A 27,538-nucleotide genomic window follows, 5' to 3' on the forward strand; every position below is an offset into this window, starting at 1 on the left:
AATTTTGCGATTTATAGTGTAAAAGCTATTTTTTGAAATAAAAATAATTAAAAAAAATGGTCCAAGTTATTAAAATTCGGATTTGAAACTTCACTTCCGGTTTTCTTCACGAAAAAAATTTCAAATTCCAAATCAGATTTCAGAATCAAAAAGAACAGAGAATTTTCTATATGAAGCACTATTTTAAATATTTTGGTACGCATCACTTTTTTGAATAAAAGCTTCCAGAAACTCTGTGTCTCATATTTCGTAAAATTTTTAGATGTCAATATTGTCAGAAATAAGTGTCATACAGAAAAATTATTATGTATTTACAATCATGCTTTCTAGGAGAACAATTATAACCGAATTTCAAGTTTTTTTCAAGAAACGCCCCACACTCACTTGATTTTATTCTTTCCCAATTTTCTGCCGATACTCGTATTAGTAGCTTAAGGAATAATTGTTTTTTCAATTAGCTGTTTCAAAACTCTCTCAAAACTACGCCAAAGCCTTTGAAAACTACGTTTGGCTGAATTTTCAGTGTACACCGCTTCAGATTCATACACGGATGAGAATTTAGAGCAAGTAATAAACATCACGCCTGTGGAGACAACTCGTTCCTTTTGGCAATATCAACGCAGGGGCTCCGCCCCCATCGACTTGCCTCCAGCGGGCGGCGAACGACGGGAGCAACTCACCCGTCACACCAGCCTGAACGGCAAATCTGGCCGAAGAAAGAAGCAATTGCGTAGACGCAGCTCAGGCGGGCCTGAAACTGTCTGTCTACCCGAATCGTCGCATTCTGAAGGGTGTTCACGACTGCTACTGCGAAGACCTGAGAATCCTGATGCGCTGCTGGCTCGGCGAAGAGGATCACTGCCTATTGAAGTTTTGACTGTTGGACACTCCGGTAAGAACATACAACCAGTCTTTTTTTACTGTTAGTGTGTTTATGAAAATATGCTTCGCAGTTATTTCACTGTTCGATTGCGACTTTTGAATTTTAGCGATCACAGATGCTTCCTCACGTAACCATTTCATGCTGAGCTGCGATTTTAACGCAAAAGCTACGTGCATGCCTGAAATTGCGGCTTATTTGCTTAGCGTTTCAGAAAGATAGTCTTTTATTTGTGGGCTTTCTAAGACAAGTTTCTAAACAATTTTTTAATAATATTCTTTCATATATTGAATATAGTTTGAATAAATGACTATCTTTTCAGATTTTATATTTATATAAATTATTCGAAATGTGTGCATATACAAGATCAAAATTTATTTATTTATTCAAAAAAATTGGTTTTGAAGTAATTAATATTATCTTTTCTTGTACTATTTATATTTTAACACGATTACTATACGATTTTCGTCGTATTTCTAAAATTTAAAAAACGCCGTCTGCACCCTGCAGTTCCTTTCTATTTTTATGCACGTATTTTGACCGAATGTGTGTACTTACACGATATTTTTTGTAATTATTGTTATCCACTCTGTCCATTCTGTGTGTAAATAAAAGTAAAATCGTGAGTGGAGGGTGGATAATGGATCGCTTAATAAACCTGGAGTTGATTTTTTTCAGAGCATAACATCATCACGCTTCTTACGCATTAAACGTGCCGATTTAATTAAGCCCCCTGTCATGGATTTTTTCAAAAAAGAATTAGTACGATAGAATTTTGAAAAAGTCCATTGTGATTACATGTTTTTGCGATCCAATTTTAAAGTTGCAGGTAACCTGAGATTGTGAAGTTGATGAGGAGCGATTTGCGGCTCCGCGAACATAGTATTTAATGATCGGCAAACAAAAACTAACTGTGATTTTATTTTCAAGTGTTTTGACGGTTGCCTCTATCGCCAATAGGGCTCTGGACATCACCGTCCAATGTGCAATAAGGACCAACATTCACTGACTGACATCTTCACTAGTTAGCTCATTATTTATAATCATCAAACAAGCCAAATAATCATAAATGTTCTAGTTGTCACAATGATTGTTAGGATTTTTATGTTTTACATGCGCAGTGTATGTGACGATAGGTAGTTCTTCCCTAGAAACTAGACGTAGTAATTTATTTGCACTACGGTTGCGCATATTCATCTATTTAATACTTAGTTCGTTATGTACAAGTCTAAGTACCTTACATGAAAAGTATTTTAGTTGTAGTGTTGTTGAGTTTGTTACAGATTTTGAATGTGGTGCAATCTTAGTGATTTGATATGAATATAACTTTGAATCAACTTTCTTGATATATTATATTTGTAATGAAACGACTGTTGCAAACCCCGACAGGATGTTTACTCTGTGTTTTCTTTTTTATATATTGTACAATGTATCGGACATTTGCAAAGATCACTAGTCGACAATATGTTCGCGTACATTTCTTTCTCACACTTTACCACTTTTTTAGACAATATGCCGCGATCTTTGCAAACGTTTCACTTAGTATACCGTACCCTCTTGCAACATTACTCTGTAATAACTGTTGAATGTGGTTCATTTTATAATGTGCTGTATACTGTATGTTCGTAGTAGGTTGTTGCAGACGTAATAATCAAAATTCCATGACTTGTTAAGGGATTTACGTTGACTCTGCAAATATTCGTAGGTACATAGTTCTTTGAGGTAACGGAATGTACTTTTAGAGAATCATAATTAAGTTTTCTAGCGAACAATAGTCTGTCTCTCCTTTAACACATCCACTTTCTGGTGTCATCTTGGGATCAATTATAATATCCGCATAAGACCACAAATTCATACACACATAACTCATACATAGTTACTGGAAGTTGCATAAGTGTGTGTTAAATTGTACCCTAACATACAACCGATAGACTCCAGACACAAACATTTCAGTGTTATCAAAACTATATAATTTCACTTTAGGACCATACAGTTGAACTAACAGGGTTAATATATGATGTGTTTCAATAAGACTGCTTAGAGAATGACATTAGGGAGGTATACAGACAAAGGGTTATAAGAATCCTATTGTTACGCTTAAAATCTGAGTTCAACATGAGTACTCATCGTTTGTGAAATGGTTGATAAATAAATTCATGTTTTTAAACCGCTTTTTTATTCCCCAGGGCCAGGTTTAAAGGAAACCACTGAATTAGAAATGTTTTCTTTATTTGCCCCAATGTAACAAAAGGACATGAATACAATTAACGATTAGACTTAGCCACACGTTCCAACTCATCCTTTTTCTTAATAGCATACGAATTGGATGATCCCTGCAAAAATAGTACACATTACTTATTGCCCCACAATTCCAATTGTGATTGTAGCAAATTTACAAAAGATGGTTTCAATTTAATAAAGAACTCATCTATAAATTTATAAAAGTGCATTGCTTTAGTCCTTAGCGAAACTACGGAACTTTGACCCGTTCCTCAGCATTAGAAAGGACATTTTAGCAAAAAATTAAATGAAAACGTACCTTTGCCGCATTCATGAGTTCATCAGCCAAACATTCCGCAATCGTTTTGATGTTACGGAATGCGGCTTCTCTTGCACCTGTGCACAATAACCAAATAGCTTGGTTCACCCTACGCAAGGGAGAGACATCAACGGCTTGCCTCCTAACGGTACCTGCCCTTCCAATACGGGTTGAGTCTTCACGGGGGCCAGAATTAATAATGGCATTAACCAAAACCTGTAATACATTTAAAATTCATTACTCGACGTATCATTACTTGGTACTTGAAGTTTGAAACTATTACAATCAGTCAATGGTAGCTAAATTTCAACAAATTATTTTCTGAAGAGGTGTCAGAAAAACAACTAAATCATCATAGTAAACTAAGAAGTGATAAATAATAAAATAACCCTTACTTCAAGTGGGTTGTCTCCAGTTAGAAGGTGGATGATTTCAAACGCATGTTTGACAATACGGACGGCCATCAATTTTTTGCCGTTGTTCCTCCCATGCATCATCAAAGAGTTGGTCAATCTTTCAACAATGGGGCACTGGGCCTTGCGGAACCTTTTTGCCGCATAACGACCTGCTGAGTGAGGTAAATATTTGGCATTCTTCTCTTTTACGGCAATGTAGTCCTGCAAATTAAAAACTAATGAACATCTGCTTACACAAGTGGTTAGAAGAAATACGTAAGTATCGACTCAGATTAACTAGTCACCATGAGGTGGTCTGAAGAGGTGTCAGAAAGTTAAAAAAATGTTATTTCATCATTTAAAATAATTTTAAATAGTTTCTCAAAAAATGCCGGTAAAAATTAGGTAAATACTCTTGATCAGTGGCTTTTGTAGCAAAAATAAAATGAATCTCAAAACAAGTTTTTCTGCAACTGACTGGCGCTCCAGCAAGCTGCTTTACTTTTTTACGATAATGCCCCTACTTTAAGGTGAAAAACTCACCTGCAAAGACATATCTGGGACTTGAACATCGTCGCAGCTCCACCGGCCGAACAATTTAATTTCTGGCATTTCCGCCATTTGGGGCGCGGCGATAGCCCCCGCTTGGATTTCATCGTAATCGTCCACCATTCTTCCTAAAACGCAAAACTATTAGTGCTCTTCAAAACCAACCTAACCCCAAATTGTCGAGACACATGTTTCAGTCGTAGTGCATCAACAACGAGGCATTCTGTCAAGAGGTGTCAGAATTAAATAAAAAATCATCATTTTAAAAAACTGGTCCACTTATTTCACCATAAGATGTTTTTTTGATAAATAGAAACACGTGCCACGTGAAAATTCGTTTTTTTACAAGGTGGAGATAAGCAGTTGTGTTTTTTACACGCATTTAGTGTTTCTACATTATTTTGGTTGAAATTGTAATACATACCTGGAATTTCTGTCTAATATTTATTAAATTATGAGCAAAATAACCATCAACACATTCACCACCATGAACGGTGAACCGGAAAGAGCTTCGCCATTCAAAATGGCGATAATAGAAGAGGAAATGGCAACCTTACGAAATTGGAGACCCTATGATTATCTGTCTCCCTTCCACGCATCGTCGTGACCTTAGCTCTTTCTTTACTCAACTCTAATTCCAGTAACTTTTTCACTGACTTTCTTTTTGATTAAAACGGCGGGTCTTACGAATTTGTTACTAAAACATCAAGTATTTGTTTAGACAATGATTACTCATCGTTATTTAACTAAAGCGTAGGTTATGTGATAGTGAATACAGTGGACTGAATTTTCAATTTCGTGTTTCCTTTTTATACAAATTAAAGATAATTAGGGGTGGAATTTAGGGTTTTTCACAGAGGTAGGTTTATCAATACCACTGACGTTCCCTTGCTAGTGACATTGTTGTTGTTGAAATTATGATTTATTTTACTTAAAATATGAAGTTATATGGTTCTTCGTTTATATCCACCCAACATTCCACATGTTTATGAGCAAGTTACTGTTAAGTTTGCAAGTGCAGAACTTGCCAGCCCACACATATTGACATGACGTTGGAGGACCCGTTTTTTGTAGTGAAAGAGTAAGACTTTGTGCAGTCATAAACATAAGACTTTTTATCGTGATTAGCATTTAATTTGCATAAATTCCGTGTTTGCAACAATGCATGAGCTTTGTGGGGATGTGTTTCATTTCTATTTTATTTATATTGATTTTGGTTGTTCAATGTAAACAAATTACATTATAAATAGAATGATCAAATTTTAGTGAGGTATTTAAGGCGTTAAATAAAACAAGGGGCTTGTATCTTCGATGGACTGAATTGCAAGATGACTCAATCTGTATCACCAAGGATGAAGTAGAATGGACCAACACAGAACTCAAAAACTCTTTACGTAGCATAGAATGGGACCTGGAGGACTTAGAAGACACAATTGATATCCTTTTTTAACACATTCATTGACTCAGTTGACCAGTTTATCAGCCAATAAATCTCACATACAAATTTAAATATACAAAGTGATCAAGAATATCTGTTTAAGTTGGCGATACTGGTAACAGCATTGTATTAAAATAAATAGAAATCATCTCTTGGATGGTGATAAAAAACATCCAATTGAGTTCCTATATTAAAAAATTGTTGGAGTTTTTTTTACGAGATATACACGTGAAGTTAATAGTTGTGCAAATATTTTAAGGTTTTTTAATATTAAAAAAATATTTTTGTTTACAAATTTTTTTATATTTGTGCACTTTTGAGTCATGGTATTATAGAAATTTATTACATTACATTGTTTCAAACAACTAAAAATTAAAATATTTCTGTGGCTAACTAAAATAGTCATTCTTGGTAACTTTGTAGGTGACATTTCTGGTGTTAAATGAGTATTATAAGAACTATCTATTACTGTTTCTAAATGCTCATTACTTTTTTAATTACTAAACAGTTCGAGTATAATTATATCTTTGAAATATTAAGTGTCACTTTTTTCTTCGTAATTTACTTTAAAAACAAATATCACAATTAAAAACTGGTTTCAATAAAAAGTGATATATTAAACTTCTTCTAAATATAGAAATAATTAGTTTACAACACATTTTGTTTGCATTCTTGAAGGAGATAAGTTTTTTCTTAACAGTTAAACACATATTGTAGAGAAAAATCCGTCAAAATTTAAAATCGACAACAAAGAACTTACCATCAGGAAAAACTTCATTGACACAACACGTGAAGAAGTTAAGGTAAAAAGCTTTAAAAATTAACAATATATTTTCGGTTTTGGTTCACTCTTACGTGATTTTAACTTTAATCTATAGTTACTTAAGTTGGTATGTATGTTTTTTTATGTTTTTAATTTGAAATAATTTTCAAATCACTCAAACCATTTTTTCAATACAATTTAATAAAACCTGATAAGCTAATATTTAATATTTTAAAGTATTCCACTTTTAAAAAACTTTTTTTTGTATTTGCTTAACACTATTCCTTGTAGTCCTTGTCATTGATTAATTTATTCAGCTCTAAATAATAAATTGATTTTCCGACTTCCGATGTTTGAAAAGTAGTCAGTTTTTTCAAAAGAAAGGGCTATTAACAACTTACGTTGTTAATAACTTAGTCGGACTTTTTATTGATTATTTGCCTTGAATAAACATATTTACTTTTCAATTTTGTTACTGAAAATGTTAAGGTGACTATCATAATGTTTTAAAAACAGCGGCTTTACGTGTTAGTACATAGGGAAATTAATTGATTTAAACTGTAAAAGGTAATGAAATATAATTATCATACGTAATATAATGAGTTTTTTGTATGGATTTACTTGTTTAAAGGCAGGAGATTTTTATTGGGTGTAGTCCACAATTAATCATACCATTAAAATCTCAATAGAAAATTATTTGTGTACATCAAACACTCAGACTTTGCATTTTTTAGTCAATGAAAGATAAAATCAACATGAATCGAAACAGAGATCGTGATCGTACCGCACGACAGGTAAACAACACCTAAAGTATTCTAAAGCTGACTGGCTGAATTTTTAGCCCTTACTCGACAATAGCCCCGTCAGGGTCACCAACAGCCACGGCACTACAAAATACTCTAAACTGGAAAACGATTTAGACAGCCCTCAACGTCAGTTTTTAAACGACACATTGTCGCAGCAACAATATATGACCAGACAACAAGAAGAGCATTTGGAAGCTATCGGTGATTCCCTCGGATCGTTAAAAACGGTGTCTAGACACATTGGAATCGAGCTCGATGAACAGGCAGGGTAAGAATTCTATTTTTAACAATAATAATAATTTTATTTGTCGAAAAAAAACAGCGTCCCTATTTTTAAAATTCCAAAAAACGCATCTTAGTATAATGATATTCAATGAGAGCTTTCCTTCAATGTCATAATTATGGAAATCAGAATGTAATTTGTTAAATGCGTAATTTTCTTTAATTTCTATTGTTCCATCACTTCTACACCGGTATATCCAGCTATCGGGTTAGATGTTATGCAAACATTCAAGACGATCGTAATAAGGGAAATGGCACTTAGCTGATAAAAAATTATTTGTGTTGTAAAATAATCCGAAGGTTGCGTCACCGATGTTAGAATAATTATTTTAGCTTTTTCCAATGTTTACCTTTTTTGCAGAATGTTGGACGAGTTCGGGACTGAACTCGAAAACACCGACTCAAAACTGGACTCGACTTTGAAGAAGATGGCGAAAGTGTTGCACATGTCCAACGGTAAATTTTCGTATTAAATTGCCACTTTTGTCAGGGATTTATTTACAGATCGGCGGCAGTGGACAGCTATCATCGTTCTATCTATCATTCTTCTTATTGTGATAATTTTATTTTCCGTACTGTGATTTCGTTTTTAAAGGCCAACCGCAAGCCAAGTTAAGAGATAGTCTAAGTACAAATGATTAGTTATATTTATACATTTTCCAACGTTCACACACTTGTTTCAAGCACAGTTTTTTCGGTTGAAACTCCTGATAGGTTTAGTGACTCAGCGTGCCATTTGTACAGCACAACTGTACGTTTTTAAATTCAAAATAGTGTCGTAGAGGTATCCTAATATTTGTAGCGTTTGGAAATAACCATATATCTGAATAATAGCTGAATATATTTTTAGTCATCGTGTAATTGTTTTTATTTATTATGGATAACTGTATGTATTAGTACGAAAATGAATAAAATGTACCCACATATCTGTGCAGTTTTATTTCCAACCACCGGGGAAATACATGATTTAATTCAGCAGTTGGTTCTGCAATTTGCATGTTTTACACGCCCTGAGTGTAATTCTTGCGCTTTTAAGCACACAATTGTCAAGCTACAAAGTGTAAACTTCGCAAGAATACTTGTGTGGAGTACTTTACACTCACGTTAGCCTTTTCTCCAGCATCCGTTACTTTTTACGAGGCAGGTTTTGTTTTATTTTTCGTCTTAACATTCATGACCTGCTGAACAAAATGTAGGTGCAAGCGGTTGTGGGAAATATTTTTTCCTAAGACCACAACAAAGTAACTTTTTGTACATAGTATTTTGAGGTTTTTTCCCTGTTAAACAAATTAGGAAAGTAGTATATTGTAGTATACTGTTTTTTTTTTAATTTAAAAAAGGGATAAAATGATAAAATACAAGATGTAAACTTCTCAGATAAAAAAGTAGTCAGTATTTTAATTTCGAATAGGGTATCTAACTATTTTTTTCTCGTGCGTATTTTGAGAAAAAAGACTATTACAAAAAAACATCATTTTCGTCATCGCTTACATCCGTATCTTATCATTCTTTAGAACAATATCTTTGAATATTTTCTTTGACATCTTTTCTCTTCTTTCCTTGGTCTGTTTTCTTTTTGGAATCTTTTTACATTCTGTAAAGAAAGTACTACTTTTCCAGCGATAGATTCCTTTTTTTTAAATAACCTGGAAACATTAAAATCACTGAGATCTTCGTATGAGTAGGGTGTTTAGTGCGTACTGTTGGGTTGGTAGTATTCCCGCGCTTGTAATCCTCCGCCGATTTTACACCTGTCATATTTTTTGTACTGTCAAATCCGAATTTAAAACGCGTTGTGCTAAAGATTTAGGATTAATTTCGTTTAACTACGTTTGTAAAGTGTTAATAATCGTTTTTAGTTTGTGTTCTATTAATTATTTATTGGTGATAGTGAATTTGCTTTTGGTCACTTGAAGACATTCACAAGACGAAGCTTTTAAGTTCTTTTACACTTTTTCTCAGGTAAGTCCAAAAATTCCTACTTGATTATTAATAGGGGTTTAATCTAAAACATTTTAAAGGAAAAACTAAAATTTTGAATCGCGGAGTGTTAGTAACTTGATTAATTATTGGCTGGAAATACTATACTGAATTTCATTACCAATTTATTTCAAAAAATTTTTTTGTGACACCCTGTATATTTATAAGGAATTATAGAAAAATTTCGGAAAAATTCACACATGTAGAGAAAAATCTAAAGTACCTACCTATTTGGAAGCAAAAAACGTTTACTTTTGTATGATTATTAGATTTTGAGATAAGGTACCTAAAAACCTACTTTTAGTCGCCCCACTTTGTATTTTTTATATACTGTAGGTATAATCATTCACAACCATCGTGAAAAAGCTATTTTTCTTCCCTTGTTGCACAAATAACTATTACCTCCCTGGAACTAAAAACGTTTCTCTGTCATTTTGGATTCTTAAAAAATGAAAGGCGCAGTTGGAGAGGATTTGCAATTTAAAAACATTCAAATAAAATGCGTATTGCGTCCCAAGAGTTGGTGAAAAAATATTTCGTTTTCGTTCGCATTTTTTCGATGAAGTATGTATGAAAAAAATCCATAGATTTCATATACTTATTATTTGTAGATTTTTTCACTGTCTGTGTTATTTTATTACACATGTTTCAATGAGGTACCTGGCAGTAGGTAAGAGAGAGAATTGTAAAACATGAACTAATCAAGTTATTTGTGTCTTCCACGTGTCGCGACTGATAGCCAAGTGGATGATTTTAATACATTATTCATGAATTCAGAACGTCAACGACATGGGGCCACTGGCGGATAAAGAAATCTTTGGCTTAGTGGCAACACAGTATGGATTATTTTGCCGAAAATTACTTTCGCTACAACTTAATTGTGTTATTAAAGTAACAAATTTAATAATTTCACTTTTATCAAGTTTAGTGAGACGTGACAACGTAATAAAAAACATTTCAGAATAAAGGATTAATACGTAATAATTAATTATTATTGTACTCCCTTTCAGCAGTTTATCCTGACGGCTTATTTCATTAGGTGTGTGAGATTTGGGTTCTTCTATTTATAAACCTACAGACTACACTTTGTTATTCATAGATAAAGCAATTAGCGACTAATATGACCCGACATTTATATTCATTATAAATAGACCCAATATACTCGTCGCATCGGCCTAAATTAAGTTAAATGCATGGAAAAATTGTTGTATTAAACATTCAATCAAATTGTTTTATCCAATAAATTTTGTTTGTCAGGTGGTTGTCTAATTCAATTAAGCTTTTAAATTTCCAGTGTTAATTTATGGAACGAACAGCTGCGAGAGCTTGGTATAAGTGAAATAAAAATGACTATAACAACCAGACTATAACTTTTGTTATAAATAAACAAACCCTATTAACTTTTCATTAAAACAAATATTTTTTTTCTGACAAAGAAAAGTATAAAATTTTATTTTTTTTTCAAAAGTTGGACATTTTGTTGTATCTTATACAATAAATATGTTGTTAAGGTCATTGGAAAAATAAAATTTTGTATAACTCGTAAACTAATACAGGTTTCTTTAAAGTCGATAGACTTAAGTTATTTTACAAGACCTGCAAGATTCTCACGTTAACTTGTCATCTAACGACGGGTTTATAATTTGTTTCTTGATTAAAATGAAATTTCGTAATCTTACCGTGTTTTAGTTTAAACTCATTTAGCACAAGTACATGAAAATCCCATTTTCTACGACAGAACATATCCAAAGGTTTTGTAAATTAACAGCCCTTGTTAAACCAAACTTGGTTATATTCAATTCAGAATTTTATGTGAATGGGTGGCAAACTCAAGAGTTATCATCTTGTTTTAATGTTATTCGTTTATCAACTTTATTTAATCATTATCTCGGCCGAAAGCTGAAAAGCTTCAATACAATCCATGTTTTACTGATTTATTAAAATAAAATGCACTCTGTTGTGATTCAAAGGTTCGTTCGGTCGCATTTACAATTGAATTCGGACCAAATCCGAAACATAAACAATGACTAGCTTAGTTAAAGTTCCACAAAAATAACGCGTGGGTATGAATTCATTCACTGTTTGGTTCAACTAATGTTTTGTTTTTAACAAAACGAAAACTAATAGCTACGTGCAAGCATTAATAATTCCAACAATTTCATTTATTAATGGCTCTAATAATAGAAAACAGATACGTGCTTACTGTTCTTCAAATTTAATGAATTCGTTCGCCCGGCGCCTCCACCATTTGTGCACAATAGTCATATTTTATCAGGGACGCTTTTATCGTCTTTGGAAAAGTTTAGAAAGGGGAAAAATTATCAGTCTACACAGTGTACAAACTTTTCATGAATAAGAAAATAAAAGGGAACAGAAATATGATCATTTGCTTGCCGCGCTTTGGAGTTATTTGATTTTTCTCTTTTCGTAATTAAGGAAACAAATTGACATCGTTAATCCTTGTTCACTTGAATTATTTGTTGTTTGTTGATGAGTGTTTTTTATTGCTAAAGATCGGAGCACAAGAAAATTTTAATTTGCCCAGTTTTGGTTTTGAGCGATTTTCGAAGAGCGTTGATGCGTCTGGATAGGGAGTGGGAAGATTTCAGTCCGGACGCTGCATGGAAGCAGTTGCGTCGGGACGTTTGGCGTCGACTAATCGCTGAATATTACATGTGGTTAGATAACTTCACAGACTTGTGAAAAATAAATAATAGTGAACTTGGCATTTGCGCCGAAATTATACTCAAGTGTTGTGATTTTCAGTGGTAAAGTTTTTCCCGACTGGATGAAAAATTCTTTCTAAGGTTGGTACGAAAAAAAAATTAATCTTTCCAAACTCGGAAAAACTTTTAATGAAAGAGTTCAACCACACGGTTGAGTGGAATGACCAAATTTTTACGTAACAGTGATTCAAAATGAGAAATAATCCTTGAATATAAATTCCACTATCAACTGTCGCCTTTTGAGGCAAAGCCGTGAAATGAGGTGAGAATTTAGCTCGAAACAATTTCGCGAATCGTGTAAATTTTATTTCAGTAGCGAGAACTCGTAATAAAACTAGCAAAACTTTCAAATTTAATTTTCCTCACACACTGATGCTCTTAACAATTAATTATCCCGAATGATACAATTTGCATATTTGTCTGGATGTATTTTTGTACAGTAATGAGTAAAGTGTAAAAAATGGCCAAATATCAATTAAAATGACTGACACCGGTTTTCTGTTGTGGACAATTCGTTATCAACCACTCCAATTAAACTGCTAGTTAAGTGTAAATTGATATGAGTATTAAATACCCGGATTTACTTACCCGTAATTAAATTTCTCGATTAACACTTGTAAAAAATGTGTTTGTTTGCGAATTTAGCTAGTGATTTGTGGTGAGGGATTAATTCTCTTTGTATCTGTTCCAATAAAGGGCACAAAGATTTTTGTGGCAAGTAAACATAAACTTGTAGTAATTAGATTTTAATTGTGATTGCAGTATTTGAGCGTTTTGAAGTTGGATTAAATAGTTCCGACAGCTTATCAGAGGTGGATTAGATATACACCCAGACAAGCATTACAACTCGCCCAAAATGTACTTCAGCTTTAATTATTCATAAAGGGTTGCTGAAATATTAACCAAATCGGGACACCAAACGGCAGAGAGAAAGCGTGGGTGTTGAAATGTATCATTTTTCTCCACACATTCCTAATCAATAAATTAATTGCTCCTTTTAATCCTAAGGTGAACAACATCTTGTATACAATTTAATTGCCTCTTTCTTCGCAGGCAGTTGAACCCGAATAAAATTAGATTTTTGCTGCTACTAATTATTTTTGCACAAATTTTCCGCTCGTGTTGCGTTTTTTGTTTTGCATTATTGCATGATTTTGTGGCAGATTGGTTTTCGTAATCAATCTGATAATGTTTTAAGATTTAAAAAATCGAGCTTTCACTTTCAGGCCCTTGCTTTGATATCATTATCTTAAAGCGGTTAGAAAGTTTCCAGAAAATTTCAATTTAGAGCGATTTATTTTTAAATGTTAATTAAAAGCAGCAAAGCGCAAGGGCGTGTTTCTCTCAGTTGTTGACACTAAATTTTGTGTAATAGGGGCAGAAATTGAAATTGATATTTTACTAATTCAGGAAGCTCGGCTTCTATCAATAAAACTTAACCTCCCTTTTTTATATTTGAGCCTTCCATTTGTTCTTTCCTCTAAGCTATCTCGAGGATGTTATCAGATCCTAATAAAATAAATTGGCGGAGAATCCCTCTCGAGAGAGAGTCATTAACATTTAATATAAATTACAGCCGATTGTTGTCCAATTTTTTCCTCCCCGAAAATTGTTGAAAGGATTTGGTTTTGAAAACACCTAATTTAATCAATAGGTTCGTAAAAACGCATTTATAGGAAATATTTTATCACAAACTATAAAAACATAACTGACGGTAATAGTAGCCATAAAACGATCTTCGTAATAAGTTATCGATTTTGACTAAACAGTGTTCGAACACTGTGTCAGTGATTTAGTTCCATGAAGTTGTTAACAGTTAAATCCTCGTTAATTTCACCTCCGCACAATATTACAAAGTTCAGTTGTTCGGCTCAGTGCATATGTTTAATAATAAATTGCCTCATTTAAAAATGAAATAGTTTTAATTAATCTGCAAGTGCTAAATGAGACCGGATTTTGATCACGTACAGAGGGAGGCTTATGCTGGAGCAAGTTTAATGAGATGTAGCGGTTAAATTTCTCCCCAAAGTTGAACAATTTGTTAAAGGAAGCCGGAAGTACCTACCGTCAACTTCGGATGATGCAAAGCCACCTCCAGCACGTTATGTGCCAGAAATTCTGCAATGTTTAGATAACACTTGACCCAACACTCCAGCCCTCTAGAGATTTTAATTTATATTAGGTCTGTCTGACTCGTTTCCATATGTGTACAATTTTCACTCTTATTAGAATGCTGGAAACGTCGTCGGAGCGATTCGGATTTTCATTTTTGCCAATTTATGAACAAACGTATCGGATTTAAATCTTCAAAAATTTAATAAAAAAACAAATTATTGTTCAAGAATTAGCAATTTTAATGCAGTTAAGTTAGTGAAGGAAATGCTCGATAATGAGGCTCTCAACGTTCATAATGGCCTGGGATTCGTTAGAGATTACAGGCTTTTATTTATTTCTCTTTCAGTGTTGGAGGAATTTTTGATTCAATTACTACGCCATTCACAAGTTTGCAAGAATGAATTTCTTCAGTGACGATACTTTTACATTCAAGCACACCATCTGTTATCAAATTGGAATAAATTATATTTACCATATTTATTATCTGCGGCACATTAATTTTTGATGATTTGATAACGTATCGATTTTATCAAATTGATGCTTGTGTGCATAATGAATTCACATAATTAATAATTTATGAAGTGCACAACATGTTCAAGCTTCCTTTGCAAACTGGCTTCTTGAACAACTTGCGGTATGTAGTGCCTTACACTTCTGGATCAGTTTTTCTGAAAAATTCAGAAAAAAACTGATGATTTTTGTTTTGACCAATTTTTTGTCGCATTTTTTTAAATTCCTGGCCAAAAATTAGCCCGATAAAGGTCAATTTTGTGATTTTCAAGCATATTTAGAAAAAAGTCGTGAGTTTTTTGTTTTAAGACTTTTTTTGTCAGTTTTCTGAAACAATAATTGTTTATCTCAATCAAAAACCAACTAAATTACTCGAAATAATGTAAATTTTGTAATTTTCTGAACTAAATTTAAGAAACTTTTGCCAAAATTTCTTGTCAAAAACAACCTTCAGAAACAGCTCGAAAAAGGCAAAATAACGTCAAATTCGATGAAATTTCGTCATTTTTAAACTAATTTTAAGAAAACTTTGGTATAAAAACTATATAATAAATTATATTGCTCAAAAAAGATTTCTTTGTTGAATGTCATTTTGGTCAAAAATTTGTTACAATATTATAATTTAAAAAGAGCAAAATAACGTCATTTGCAATTTTTTTCACTAAATTTTGCTAAAATTTTTCAATATTTTTGGTCAAAAACAAACTACATTACTAGAAAAGTAACAAAATTAAACCTAATTACAATAGTCTTGAAAATTCTTGGTCAAAAATAAGCTAAATATTAATTAGAAAAAAGCAAAATATAAGATCAAGTTCAATATGATTTCGTCCGTTTTCGAGTAAAATAATAAAATTTGAAAAGATGATATCATTGTCAGCACATACATATATTTTATAAAAAAACGTTTTTAGGAAAAAAGTTTAATTTAGATCTATGTTTAAGAGAATGCACAAATTTGTAACTCAATTTTTAATAAAAATAAGTTCAAATGGCTTGAAAGAAATACAGTATTTTAAATAAGATTTACCAAAAAATTACGTACCATTTTTTTTAATAAAATGACCAAAAAATTAGTTTCTTTCATTTTATTTTTATATATTTTGTTTCTAACTTATTTGTTTTAGAGAAAAATAAATCAATCGAGTTTTTAACCTCTTTAAACTTGGTTACAAATATTTAAAATGAACTACAAACTAACTGGTGAGAGAATGATTCAATTTAGCAACAACACTCAATTGTAAAGAAACCATTTTATATAAAAGTTCAATTTCAAATTTTGCACTTCTTGGAACAACGTTCTCTATATAGTGCAACCTTACTCGTCTGTGGTTAAATTATTTGCATTTACATTCAAGTAAATAAAGTTTCTTGGCATAAATTACTTGAACGAAAATATCGCTTTTCAAAACTAGAACCTCGTCAATCTTTTCGGTAATTTTCGGAATTTGAGTTAACTTTCTTATTACCCTAATTCCTGATGCGAATCTAAACTTTCTAATAGCGGTTGGAGTAATTAACTTGTTGCTTAAAACTGAAATAGTAAATCCGTAGCAGTATCTAAATTGTACGCCGCAGTTTTTGAGAGTTTACAGTTACAGAACCTTAAAACTATCAATTTCTGTTGACAAACATCTCCCGCGTTGTCTCCATAAAAGTCGAACTATTTGCGCGGAGAAAGAATCACGTAGCAGCTACCTTTTAAGGATCGTTTTTAAGTTTACGTTTCGTAGAAATGATGCGAATAAACTGCACATTTCTCTCTTCCGATATGTTTACGGAGCGGATAATAAAAAAGCATTTTAATCAACACACTGCGTTGGGAAAGTTTTTCGAAAGCCTGGCCAAGAAATTTTGGATTGGACGTTGTAATTTACGACAGATTTATAAGGAATCGATGAGATGAGCATAAAATATAAAGCTGCACAACTTTCCTGCAAGGTTCATTGCCACAGGTCGTAAACCCTTCCGAGCCAATAACATCTCACATTTCAGAACTACAAACTCAAAGTTCCGAAGGTCAGAGGGGCCAACAACATTTGATAATAGTGCCGAGCGTCTTTACTTGAAATAATTAACTGAAAAGTTGCGATCCATCACAAAAGGCACAAAAGAAAGTTTTACGACAATCTCCGCTTGTAAAAAGTATAAATCTTGCGTTGTTCCTTTGTGTATGATCTGAATTTATTTTGCCATAAATTTAATCATTTGTTGGCCAGTTTAGCGTCCAAAAAACTCGTTTAAATTCTGTATTGACTGCGTAAGTCGAACAAGTATTCGAATTAAAGCTTCAAAGGTCTGGAATTAAACAAAAGCTTCTTTGTGCGGCTTTCGATAACATTGTAAGCGATAAGAAAACTTCAGGGAGGGCGTGATTTATACGACACTAAAAAGTGTGTTTTGTGGGAATTAAAACTGCAGATACACTCGTATATTAAGGTTTCAGCGTGTGAAACATTTTTGGCGGAGCATAAAAATATAAGACGACTTTTACACACAACTTTATTACTTTGTCCTACAATGTTTTAAATACAGAGTGACTTCATTACGAGTCAAAAGTTAAGTGGATACTTTCGTTTGGTGGTGCAGTTCATTCGAATTGCCTAGACACAATTAATGTTTTTTGCCCAATGAAAAACACTGCAGGCATTACGTAAATAACGCGATGCTGCTTTAAAGTCTTAACGCAATGTACACAACAAAGAGCTTTAAGAGGGAGCTGAAACCTTTCGTTACTAAGATTTTAAAACCTTTTGCATGCTTTGCATTCACTATTGTTGATGTTTAATTAACTGTGATCTACTACGTGTGAAGGCTTAAATTTATTAAAGAATTTGCAACGTCTGGAATAAACAATAATTACTTTAGCTGTGCACAAAACGAAACCACAGATCTTTAGCAAATTAATAGCAATTGTGGCCACCACAAATAAACCTGATTAGTCTGTGATCACGTACACATTCAAAAAGTCTTTTCCATCCACAAAGAGATCGATAATTATAAACGTATTTTTTGCATTATTCCGTCCGTGGCAGATGTATTTCTGTAATTTATTTCCATTGAATAAGCTCTTATGTAAAGAAAATTAAAAAGCCGAGGTTTAGTTTACTTTGTATTCATGAACAGTAATATTTCTTTGGATGATACGTCCCAGTTCACATCTACCTAATCCACTCACATCTTGTAACAAGCAGAGGAGATACCAGCTTAGTAACAACTGTAATCTTCATAGCCCATAAGGATGAGGCTTGGTATCAGGACTATCAGGTCACTGACTCTGACATTAAGTGAAATGGGGGTTTCTAGGATTTTCTGAAGTCTCTCAAGTTTCAATTTAAAAATGTGACGGCAATCGCTATAACATTTACTAAAAATTCGTGGACTGGAAAAATAATTTGTGGCAATAATCATAAATAACATGGTTAAACATTTTGCTTTATAACTTTACTTTTTACATTTTTTTTTCTGAATCTTGACTGCTCTAGTTTCGAAAATATGCAACCAAAAAAACTATTTACCAGCATTTAGTTGTAATCTATAATTATAGCTGTCGTACATACAACGCAACGCTTTATTTTATTTTTACACCGAAATGGGCAAAATTTATCGATTTCGTATATTTTGAGCAATTTTATCGCCTTGTATGAGTACGAACGATATGATTTGTTGGTGTTATTAATGTATTTGCTTAAATCATTGATGTTACAACATACTAGTGTGTGAATTTGAAACCAAAATGGAACTTGAGGTGTATTCCAAGGACTTTGTGAACGAGAGTGAGGCCGTCCAGGAGAAATTAATTCCAGCAAAGACACAGGTCGTTTTTAAAGTAGCACTTTAAATTAAAAAAATATTTTACAAATAGTTGCATTAGTTAACTTGTTTTAAAAACCCAGAGAAATATATTCTTTTACCGAAAGGCTGTTAAAATATACAAAGTGAGTCTGCTATTTTTATGCTGTATCTCAAAAACTAATATTCACTCAGAAATCAGCGTTTGTTAATAAATAATACTTTGTTTCTTCTATTCACGTACATAAATTCCTTACAAAAAATAGCTATTAATTAATTTAAAAAAAATTATATTCACAAACTATAAAATATTATTTAATCGAAATTTTATGATTTCGGAAAAAAAACATTATTGCTAGCCTTAAATTATACGTTTATCTGAAACGTTATTTCCTCCCTACTTTCATGGAATATTTGTAAGGTGGAAAATGATATGTTCTGATGATGCTTCCGAAAAAAATTTATATAACACTGGAGAAAAGTCTCTTTTCTTGTTAGGTAATAATTAATACATCGTCGGGAGAGAATACATGACTTTCCTTCCTTGGAATACAAATAGCTATTGTTTCAGAATGATTGCCAAAATAATATTTTTCAGCGATTATTGATAAATAAAAATTGATAAATTAATTTTTATCATTATTATAATGAATTGTAAAAAAATAAAAAAATACATACATAGAGAAAAAATAATGTCAAAAACTTTATTTTAGCAATTGCTGAATTATCTGATCATTAGTATTTGAGATTCAACAAAAATGCACTTTTAGCTTACTTACGGACAGTCAAATAGTACGAGTACTTGCAGTCAAATTGTATTAAACTACTTAAAAGCTTTTTTATTTGTTGGTTGTATGCGCTGCCACACTAGATAAAAATTGTTCCGTTATTTATTAGAAAAAAAAAACAGTTGGCATTTAAAATCCTTTCTATGCTATGAATCAAAATCATTAAATGACATGATTTATTTCGACTTTTAAAACAAAAAAATGGCATCAATGCTATTACTCGAAATCTATAACTATTTTACAGATGCTTGAACTGTTTGCCCGACATCTAAATCAATAATGCAACACGGGTAGTGTCAGTACAGTAAGTTAGTTAAATTTTAAACCTGATTAGATTTGGAATCCCCGACATTCAAGCATTAAAATTTCCACGTGTAAGTCCAGCCCTGGATTTAATCCGAGTATCGTGTTTATTACACGAAAACGGAAATATTTATTTCAGTTAGATTAACTTGTTGCGCACACACCTCGATTTGTCTGTAATAACTCTAAGCTAATTAAAAGTAGAGAGCTGGCGCATTATCTTCAGTGCTTTGCGGGACATCCACCTACTAACCAACCGGATGTGAGCTTTTCCGTTATTCGGGTTAATCCGGTTAAGATGTCACTCCGGACTATCACATGTGGCTTTGACGTACTTTTACCAGTTTCACTTTTCGAAATGACTTTTTTGAATTAGAGAAGCTCGATGTGAGTATTATTACGACGGCAATATTTAATTTAGCTCTTGTCATGCTGTTTGATAAGGGATCACACTGATATTTCTAATTCCGGGCAAATAGTTAATATCAATGCAGCGAGCTGTGGTAAGCTTCTATTAATTTGCCAGCACAGAAATGACACGAGAAGAAAGTGTAAGCATTTATTCACTTATTTTTGTAACAGAGAAGCTTTAATTTATCGTTACTTCTACACTTTCGATAAATTCAATTTGGCAAGTCGTTAGTGAGTCGAGTGACTCAAGATTTCGAACGGAATTCTATAATGGTTTGGAACACTTAATTAGATTCACGTAATCGACAAAGTTTCGCCAAACTGAAGATTCTTTGATTTCAACTTAATATTGTCCAGTTTGCTGTTCTAAAATCTGTTCCTAATAATCACAACCTGAATAAAGATAAATTAAATTAAAATCCAACTTCAGGTATTAAGTAAACAAGTGGAAAGTCAAGGAAAGAAAATTTAGGTCACTTACTTTTTCGGCCAAAAGCTGTAAACATCTATGCGTGTCCTAAAAAACTTTGCCGAATTTTCCTAACTACCTAACCTTGATCCTGTAATAAAAAATTTGGCCTCATTTGAATTATTATGCCTTTATCTATTATCTAATAAATAAAACTCGATTGCGTATCAATTATTTTTCCGAATCTGAAAAACTATTACCAAAACAAATTTATTTTGTATTTTTACGTATACAGTCAGAAAAACGGAAACTGTGTGGGGTGTATTCATTTCATTTACAAATGGTGGTAGAAGTTGATATTAAACACTGGAAAAAACCGTTCATTACGTTTTAATTATAGCAAAATGATGATTATTTCTCTGGAATTGCGTGATTTATTGTCACTGTCTGACAGATTAATTTTATACTCCAGTTCGTACTTTGTTCGAAGAATTCCTGAAATGAAAGATGACACCCATGTTGCTCGTATAAGATAAATTTGATGACTCTACTATTTTGCGAGATGAGTTATAACGCCCGTTTAATTTTTAAACTAAATTATCTTATCACTTAAGTAAGTAATTGAAAATGGCATCCTGGAAACTATAAATCAGTCACGATCATTTCTCAATTTTTTAACAGAAATCTGTAAAGATTAGTTTTCCAGAGTTTCACTCCGGGAATATATGTCTCATCTTTTTATAGAGTGGGAATGTAATATTGCAAAGGCAGGAAACGGAAATGACAATGAGTGGGAAGACCGCACTGGTCCTGGATTGTTTATTTAACATCCTACATTAGAAACGTCGCAACACCTCTGCCAAATTGCGGAAACATTTTGTCACAATTTTATTGATAAATCTTTTATATGTATTATTTACCCAATAAATATTTACAATCACTGTGACAAAAAAATCTTTTTCTGATTGAAGAGCTTATTAAAATATAATTTGCAAAGTGTTTGTAGTAGATCAAGCGTTGTTTTTGCGGCTCTCACAAAAGTTCTTGGAAATTTATAAAGCACAGATTATAAATCCGCCTGATGTTGTATTTGGGTTAAAGATGCATTTGAAAATTGCATCTCGTTTAAAGAGGAACAATTATTTATAAATAATAAACAGCTAGGACAAAAATTAAACGAAAAACTATATAATAACTCATTTGAAACTATCTGTTTACTGGTAAATGTACAAAATGTAGGTATTGTTTTACAAGCTGTAATTCTAGTATAATATTTTAATTGGATCGTTATTTGCTCACATAATTTATCAATGGTAATTGAACAGCTAGCTTTCATCAATGAAACATTAAATGACAATGAAACTTGTCAAATAAGCATTAAAATTCATATTTTTCTTACGAGTCATTTTTCAAAAAAAATATCAAACAGGTCGATTTTATTTTTTCTTTCTGGCGTCATTTTTATTTTTTTTTAATGACAACTGACATTTTTTATTACTGTTTTAGATAGTACACATTTCTATCTTTCTGCTAAGTATAAAAAAAATAAAAAAATAATAAAGAAAGAAAAAAAAATTAAAAAGTCGTAAACGTTATTGAAAGTACTACACAAAGATCTTTATTTTTTCATTTTTGCTTTATTTTATTTCATTGTGTTTTGTTTATTTTTTGTGTTAGGGTGTCATATTAAATTTTATGCTAATTATACGAAAAAAATATAATTTTATAAAATAAGTCAAGAACAAAAAGATGAAGTCCATTCTGTTTATTTTTTTTATTTTGCTAATTTATTGTTTCTTAATTTTTTTTCTTACAATAATTTCCTACATTAGGTAGGTAGGTCATGTCTCCACCACAATATTAAACGGGAAAATTAATTTCAGGTAAGAGAATTTCCCAGAGGGCTTTAAAACTCAAATAAACAGAACGCTTTAAATTGTATTAGTGCAAAGCCCATGGCGAAAAACCGTCACTGGATTAGGGTCACAGATTCGCAAAATGCCTCGAATGATAATTATCTCTAATTATTTACAAATTTAATGGAACGAGATTAAAAAATCACATTGCGGTGTAAATTTTTTGTGATTAATTAACGCCATTACGTACGCTCCCATTCAAACAAATCAATCAAGCCGATGATAAATAAGTTACTTTTCACGCCATTTACCCCATCAGCAGTGTTCTACTTTGCAAATTAATGACAGAGTGAGCAAAATTGCATAATTACCTGTTAAGTGGATTTTTCTCAAATTCGCTCGACTCTTGATGGGAAAAGTTTCAAATGACATTTGCTCCGAAATCTCACACTAACACAATTAAGATCGTTCCTTCAACTTCAATAAAACAGCGATACAATCTTTGCCCACCATAAATCAAGACTATGTGCCTAAATCGGAGTTTTGACTTTGAATCCCTGTGTTAAAAATTTGTTCGAAAACAACAACAACCCCTAAAGTAAATAAGTACCAAAGGAGCTTAATATTTCAGTTTTGTTTGCAAAGTTTGTTTTCTCTAAATACGGATATAATTACTAATTAACTCGAACTTTTGCAACCGGGATATTTGACGTCATGAATGTACCACCAACGTAAATACGCATTCGATCGTCATTAGGACAGCACGAGCGAAATTAACAAGAGGTTGTTATAATACAACGCTAATACCTCCAAAACCGTTGAAATCGCTTGTGCCAACACGGACGTAAACTGTTTGTACAGAGAAGGTCAATAAAACCAAAATTAAAAAAAAACTGATAAATTCCCAAAATGGTCAGGCCAGTGAATTGATGAAACTTAGAGCATCGATTTATTTCGTTTTGTAGCCAATGCGAGCCAACAAAATTGCTAGAACGTTCAAAATCGCCGAAAAATGGCAACGATCCAACAATAAATTTTTCCGTGACGTTCCGCAGCAATCGCAGCAAAAAGTCGAGCGTATTGTTTGTTGTTTCAGGAGAGCGAAAACGTGCGATGCCCTGCAATGTGGAGCTATGTGATGGCCGCCGCCAGAGGTGACCCACGTAGGCGACCTGGCTCCGTTTTCACAGTACAGTCAGCCAATTGCGGGCCTGGACCGTGCAGGGACGGACTGAACTGTGCCAGATATCCGCTCAATTCCGGATACAATTCGGCAGCGTTTCAAAAGGACGGCATAAGTCGAGGCTTTTCCAGAGATGAACTCAGCACGACTATCTCGCGAGACGGCTCCAGAGACGTCCTGGCGGAAGTCCGGGTGCAGACGCCCTATTCGGAGAGATGCCAAAGTCCCGCCGAGTCTCCCTTCACGCAACCACTGCAGGTAGGACGTTTAACAAGACATATGATTTTACTAGCCCGGCGCATCCACCAAAATTGTCATATATTTTTTTTCCAAAAGATAATTTATTGCTTTATAAATGTGAAAAGAAAATTGTTTGCCGAGTGTTAGTTTGATTGGCTGTCGTATGCACAACTATTAAGAGAAATTAAAACTGCTTTAAATTGAGAAGCTTTGATATAGACACAGGAAGGTAGTACGCCCAACTCCTAGTAACGAACTTAATTTGGAAGCAGTGCCAATAATTTTTGGAAATACTTACTTACTTATTTGTATAACAAATTATCATCTATTTTAATCACAATAAAAATGTTATTGCGAAATCTTGTAAAGTTTTTCGCTGTATTAAGAGATATTGAAGACATTTTAAAAATGTAACAACCATTTTATAAAATAAAAAATACATTGAGAGAGAAGCTGTGTTCTAATAATTTTTTAAATTTATAAAATAGAAGATTTCATCCGTAGTATTAAACAATTACCTTTACAGATTAAGCTATTTTGGAAACTAGGCAAGTCTTTCGATTGTTTATTTAGTTTATGCTTCTGACATCTATATTATTATCAAATTTCGTGTGCTTTTATTTTTTCTACAAAAAATCTCCATTTGTACAGATTTTTTTAAATGTATTTTTTATCTCCATTCAATATCTAATGTCCTTTGTTCATGTAAAAGTACTAATGTCACGTTTTTCGTTGAAACGTTTTGTAAAAAATATTCTAAATGTGCTAAATGTTGGTGTTAATAAGTAAATATAAAAAGTCTAGTACAGTAAATAGAGTACTGATATTAATATAAATCGTTTGAATTTTTGTGCGGGTCCGGCGCATCCACCAAAATTACAACTACAGCAAATTCTATTTATTAATTTATTTAGTTTAAGGACCGGTTTATAGAAGCCTCATTAATTTAATTCGCAATTAAATGAGTGATTAACTGACCATGTGACCAAATTGAAGCAATTTGGTCTATTCGCGTTTTTAACTTTTAACAACAAATTAAATTTTAACAATGCTTTCTATAAACTACTGGCTCTAAAACATATAAAAACAAAATTATTCTCTGAGTGTTGGTTTAATTGGCTGTCGTTTGCACAACTATTGAGCAAAATAAAAACTGCTTTTAAAATGAAAAGCTTTTCTTAACAAAATAAGATTAACGAAGTGAAACTTTAAAAATAATATATTAAAAAAATTTCATTCAAGTTTTAATGAGAAAAGACGCTTCGTAAAAATAACTGTAAAAAATCTAATAGGAATAAGTCTATAAAGCGGTGCAGCTGATGTTTAATAAGCATTTGAACTTTAGAGAAAAAAAATGCTTGCAAATGCTTTGGAATGTATCATTTTTTTAGTTCATAACCATTTGAAAAAATTACATTGAGTTTTCGAATAAAATAATTGTAATCCTGGATCTGTAAAATTAGGTCTAGTTTTTATGGAAAAATTTCATAAGGCAACTAAAATTGAAAGATCACTCCGTCATGTTTTGCTAGAAATCCGAGTGCAAACGCCCTAATCAGAAATATGCCAAAGTTTCACTGACTCTCTCTTTACGCACTTATTACGTATTTATTTTAGTTCAGCTAGTTTTAGTTTACCAAGAAATTACAAGAAAAATAATACGTTTACTCATCTGTGTAGAATTAAATTTGAAATTATTGCGCTAGCCCGGCGCATCCACCAAAATTTAATTGCACAAAATCTCATTTATCTATTGGCTTGAAACATACTATACGTTTAAATTCCAAATTATTCCCGAGTATTAATTTGATCAACTGTCTTGTGCACAACTATTGGAAAAAATAATAACTAAAAATAATGATTGGAGGAAAATTTAATGATAGTATTTATGTCCAAAAAGCGGTGGAGATGAGTTTAATAAGCATTAGGTTTCTTATCAGAGTGTAATTTGTGGAAAACATTTCTTAGACAAAAAATACGTCATTTAACATGTATCTTATGTAATATTTTACAAACGCTTTGACGAATCAATTTTTTGTAGCCCACAGCCATTGATGGAAAAAATCACCGTGGGTGTTTAAATAATTATAATTTATTTTTTTTTTACATTCGGAGTTTGCTGTATTGGAAACTGCATAAATACTGACTTGGGTTAAAAAATCAATTAACACGCGTAATGATGGTATACCGAAAAGTTAAATAATAGCATCATATCCCAAAATCTAATTAGGAGCCTTTCGGCTGTCAGTCTAATTAAAATGAATGGTCCAGAAATCGATAATAATAAATACCTATATCTAACGCAAGCCAACGACTCAAACAAGACAAAATCGATATTTACAGGACTAGGAAAGTCATTTTTCTTGAATAAAACACAGAGAGGAATGATATTATGGTTGTTTTGATTACATTACATCTCGTAAACGTACCCAAGGCGTTGTAAAGTATTTTCATTACGTATCTTTAACGTTCAGGAATTATTGATGTTGTAAGCCGGAGAAGGCACAGTACACAATTTACGCGTTATGAGTTTTGAGTTTTGCTTCTGAAATAACAAAAAAGTTTCTGTTGAGAGAAAAATAATTAGAGGGACGATTTTTACTTGCGGTGTTAATATTACAATTAATTATTAAAATAAGAGGCGTTTACAACGTGGCTTTACTTTGTTCGTTTATTCGGTTTACGATACGTTTGCATGTAAATAACGTTAAAGTTGCTGTTACCGCAAAATAAAACCCACTCAAAGTATCAACTCTGGAATTTTATTCTGTGTGTGTAACTGTATTGAAAGTGTCATAAACCGTCTTATCAAAAAGAGTAAAAAGTGCTTGCAGGCAATCTAGAAATGAAAAGATGATCTTTCTTTCGATTTGGCGGAATCGATAAATGTTTTAAACACTTGCAGACTCCAGTGCAAGCGACATTTTATATTACATAACTATCTCAAACATTTCAAGAAGTATTTTTAGCGACAACTTCTGTCAATACAGTCCACGTGAATATTGAAAAGGAATTGGAAACAAAATTCTAAACTCGTTTATTTATGAATTATTTGCAAACTGGTCGTTGATATGTTCTTACATTAACACTACAAGAATTAATCATTTATTCATTTTGGCACTAATTCGAAACAACAATATTTGCATTGCTGCTGAATCCTGTGTTGGATCAATAGGAGACAAGGCTAATCAATCATTACTATTCTGTAGGACAGAATTAATTGCAGCTATTCACGTAAATCACTTGAGGCATTAAACGTCGTATTTTTTAAACATAAATTAAATTTGTGTTTGTATGTTTTTTACCAAAGGAATGAGTCAAAAAAGGAATGAAACGTTCTTCAAAGACGTTGCTTTTTTTCTCTTTTGGTGATACAAGTTTACGTAAATTTAATCATCATCAGAATTTGGTCAAAAATTAAGGTCAATTCTAAATATTGTGTCTTTAAACACTCTCACATATGTGCTTGTATAAAATGTGCAATTTGATTTTTTTTTCTCTTCCAACTTTGCATTTCACGATACACATTCAAAATAATAGAATAATTAAGACATTCATAGTAATTAAAATAAT

General features: G+C 32.4%; 4 protein-coding genes across 11 annotated transcripts in view; 3 read left to right on the plus strand and 1 right to left on the minus strand.

Moving 5' to 3' along the window:
* The window catches only part of LOC100141919 (3',5'-cyclic-AMP phosphodiesterase 4A), a 61,876-nt gene extending 58,829 nt beyond the window's left edge, over window positions 1-3,047 (plus strand). For 6 of the 8 annotated variants that reach the window (XM_015977611.2, XM_015977616.2, XM_015977615.2 and 3 more), the window contains 2 exons: window positions 524-892; window positions 1,704-3,047. In XM_015977611.2, the coding sequence (XP_015833097.1) occupies window positions 524-892; window positions 1,704-1,726 (392 nt within the window). In that variant the 3' untranslated portion in view covers window positions 1,727-3,047. The remainder of the gene's footprint in view (window positions 1-523; window positions 893-1,703) is intronic. The other 2 variants (XM_015977612.2, XM_015977613.2) reach the window with 2 other exon arrangements.
* A 45-nt stretch (window positions 3,048-3,092) lies between these two features.
* LOC655921 (small ribosomal subunit protein uS7) lies at window positions 3,093-4,946 on the minus strand. The gene is made up of 5 exons (XM_962478.4): window positions 4,788-4,946; window positions 4,358-4,491; window positions 3,815-4,036; window positions 3,420-3,635; window positions 3,093-3,213 (listed from the first exon to the last, which is right to left on the minus strand). The coding sequence occupies exons 2-5, from the start codon at window positions 4,484-4,486 to the stop codon at window positions 3,145-3,147; spliced, it is 636 nt and encodes a 211-aa protein (XP_967571.1). The 5' UTR covers window positions 4,487-4,491; window positions 4,788-4,946; the 3' UTR covers window positions 3,093-3,144.
* A 282-nt stretch (window positions 4,947-5,228) lies between these two features.
* On the plus strand, window positions 5,229-8,578 carry Syx6 (Syntaxin 6). The gene is made up of 7 exons (XM_962400.2): window positions 5,229-5,444; window positions 5,630-5,799; window positions 6,510-6,604; window positions 7,299-7,358; window positions 7,406-7,638; window positions 8,014-8,108; window positions 8,157-8,578. Exons 1-7 carry the CDS (start codon window positions 5,410-5,412, stop codon window positions 8,231-8,233), a joined length of 765 nt encoding a protein of 254 aa, XP_967493.1. The 5' UTR covers window positions 5,229-5,409; the 3' UTR covers window positions 8,234-8,578.
* Window positions 8,579-15,090: 6,512 nt separating this feature from the next.
* Window positions 15,091-27,538, plus strand: part of CngA (Cyclic nucleotide-gated ion channel subunit A) — a 41,619-nt gene continuing 29,171 nt past the window's right edge. The window contains exons 1-2 of the mRNA XM_064356807.1: window positions 15,091-15,107; window positions 23,639-23,983. Of these exons, the coding sequence (XP_064212877.1) occupies window positions 23,666-23,983 (318 nt within the window). The 5' untranslated portion in view covers window positions 15,091-15,107; window positions 23,639-23,665. The remainder of the gene's footprint in view (window positions 15,108-23,638; window positions 23,984-27,538) is intronic.

The sequence above is a fragment of the Tribolium castaneum genome, chromosome 1 (assembly GCF_031307605.1).
Source record: "Tribolium castaneum strain GA2 chromosome 1, icTriCast1.1, whole genome shotgun sequence".
Taxonomy (NCBI): domain Eukaryota; kingdom Metazoa; phylum Arthropoda; class Insecta; order Coleoptera; family Tenebrionidae; genus Tribolium; species Tribolium castaneum.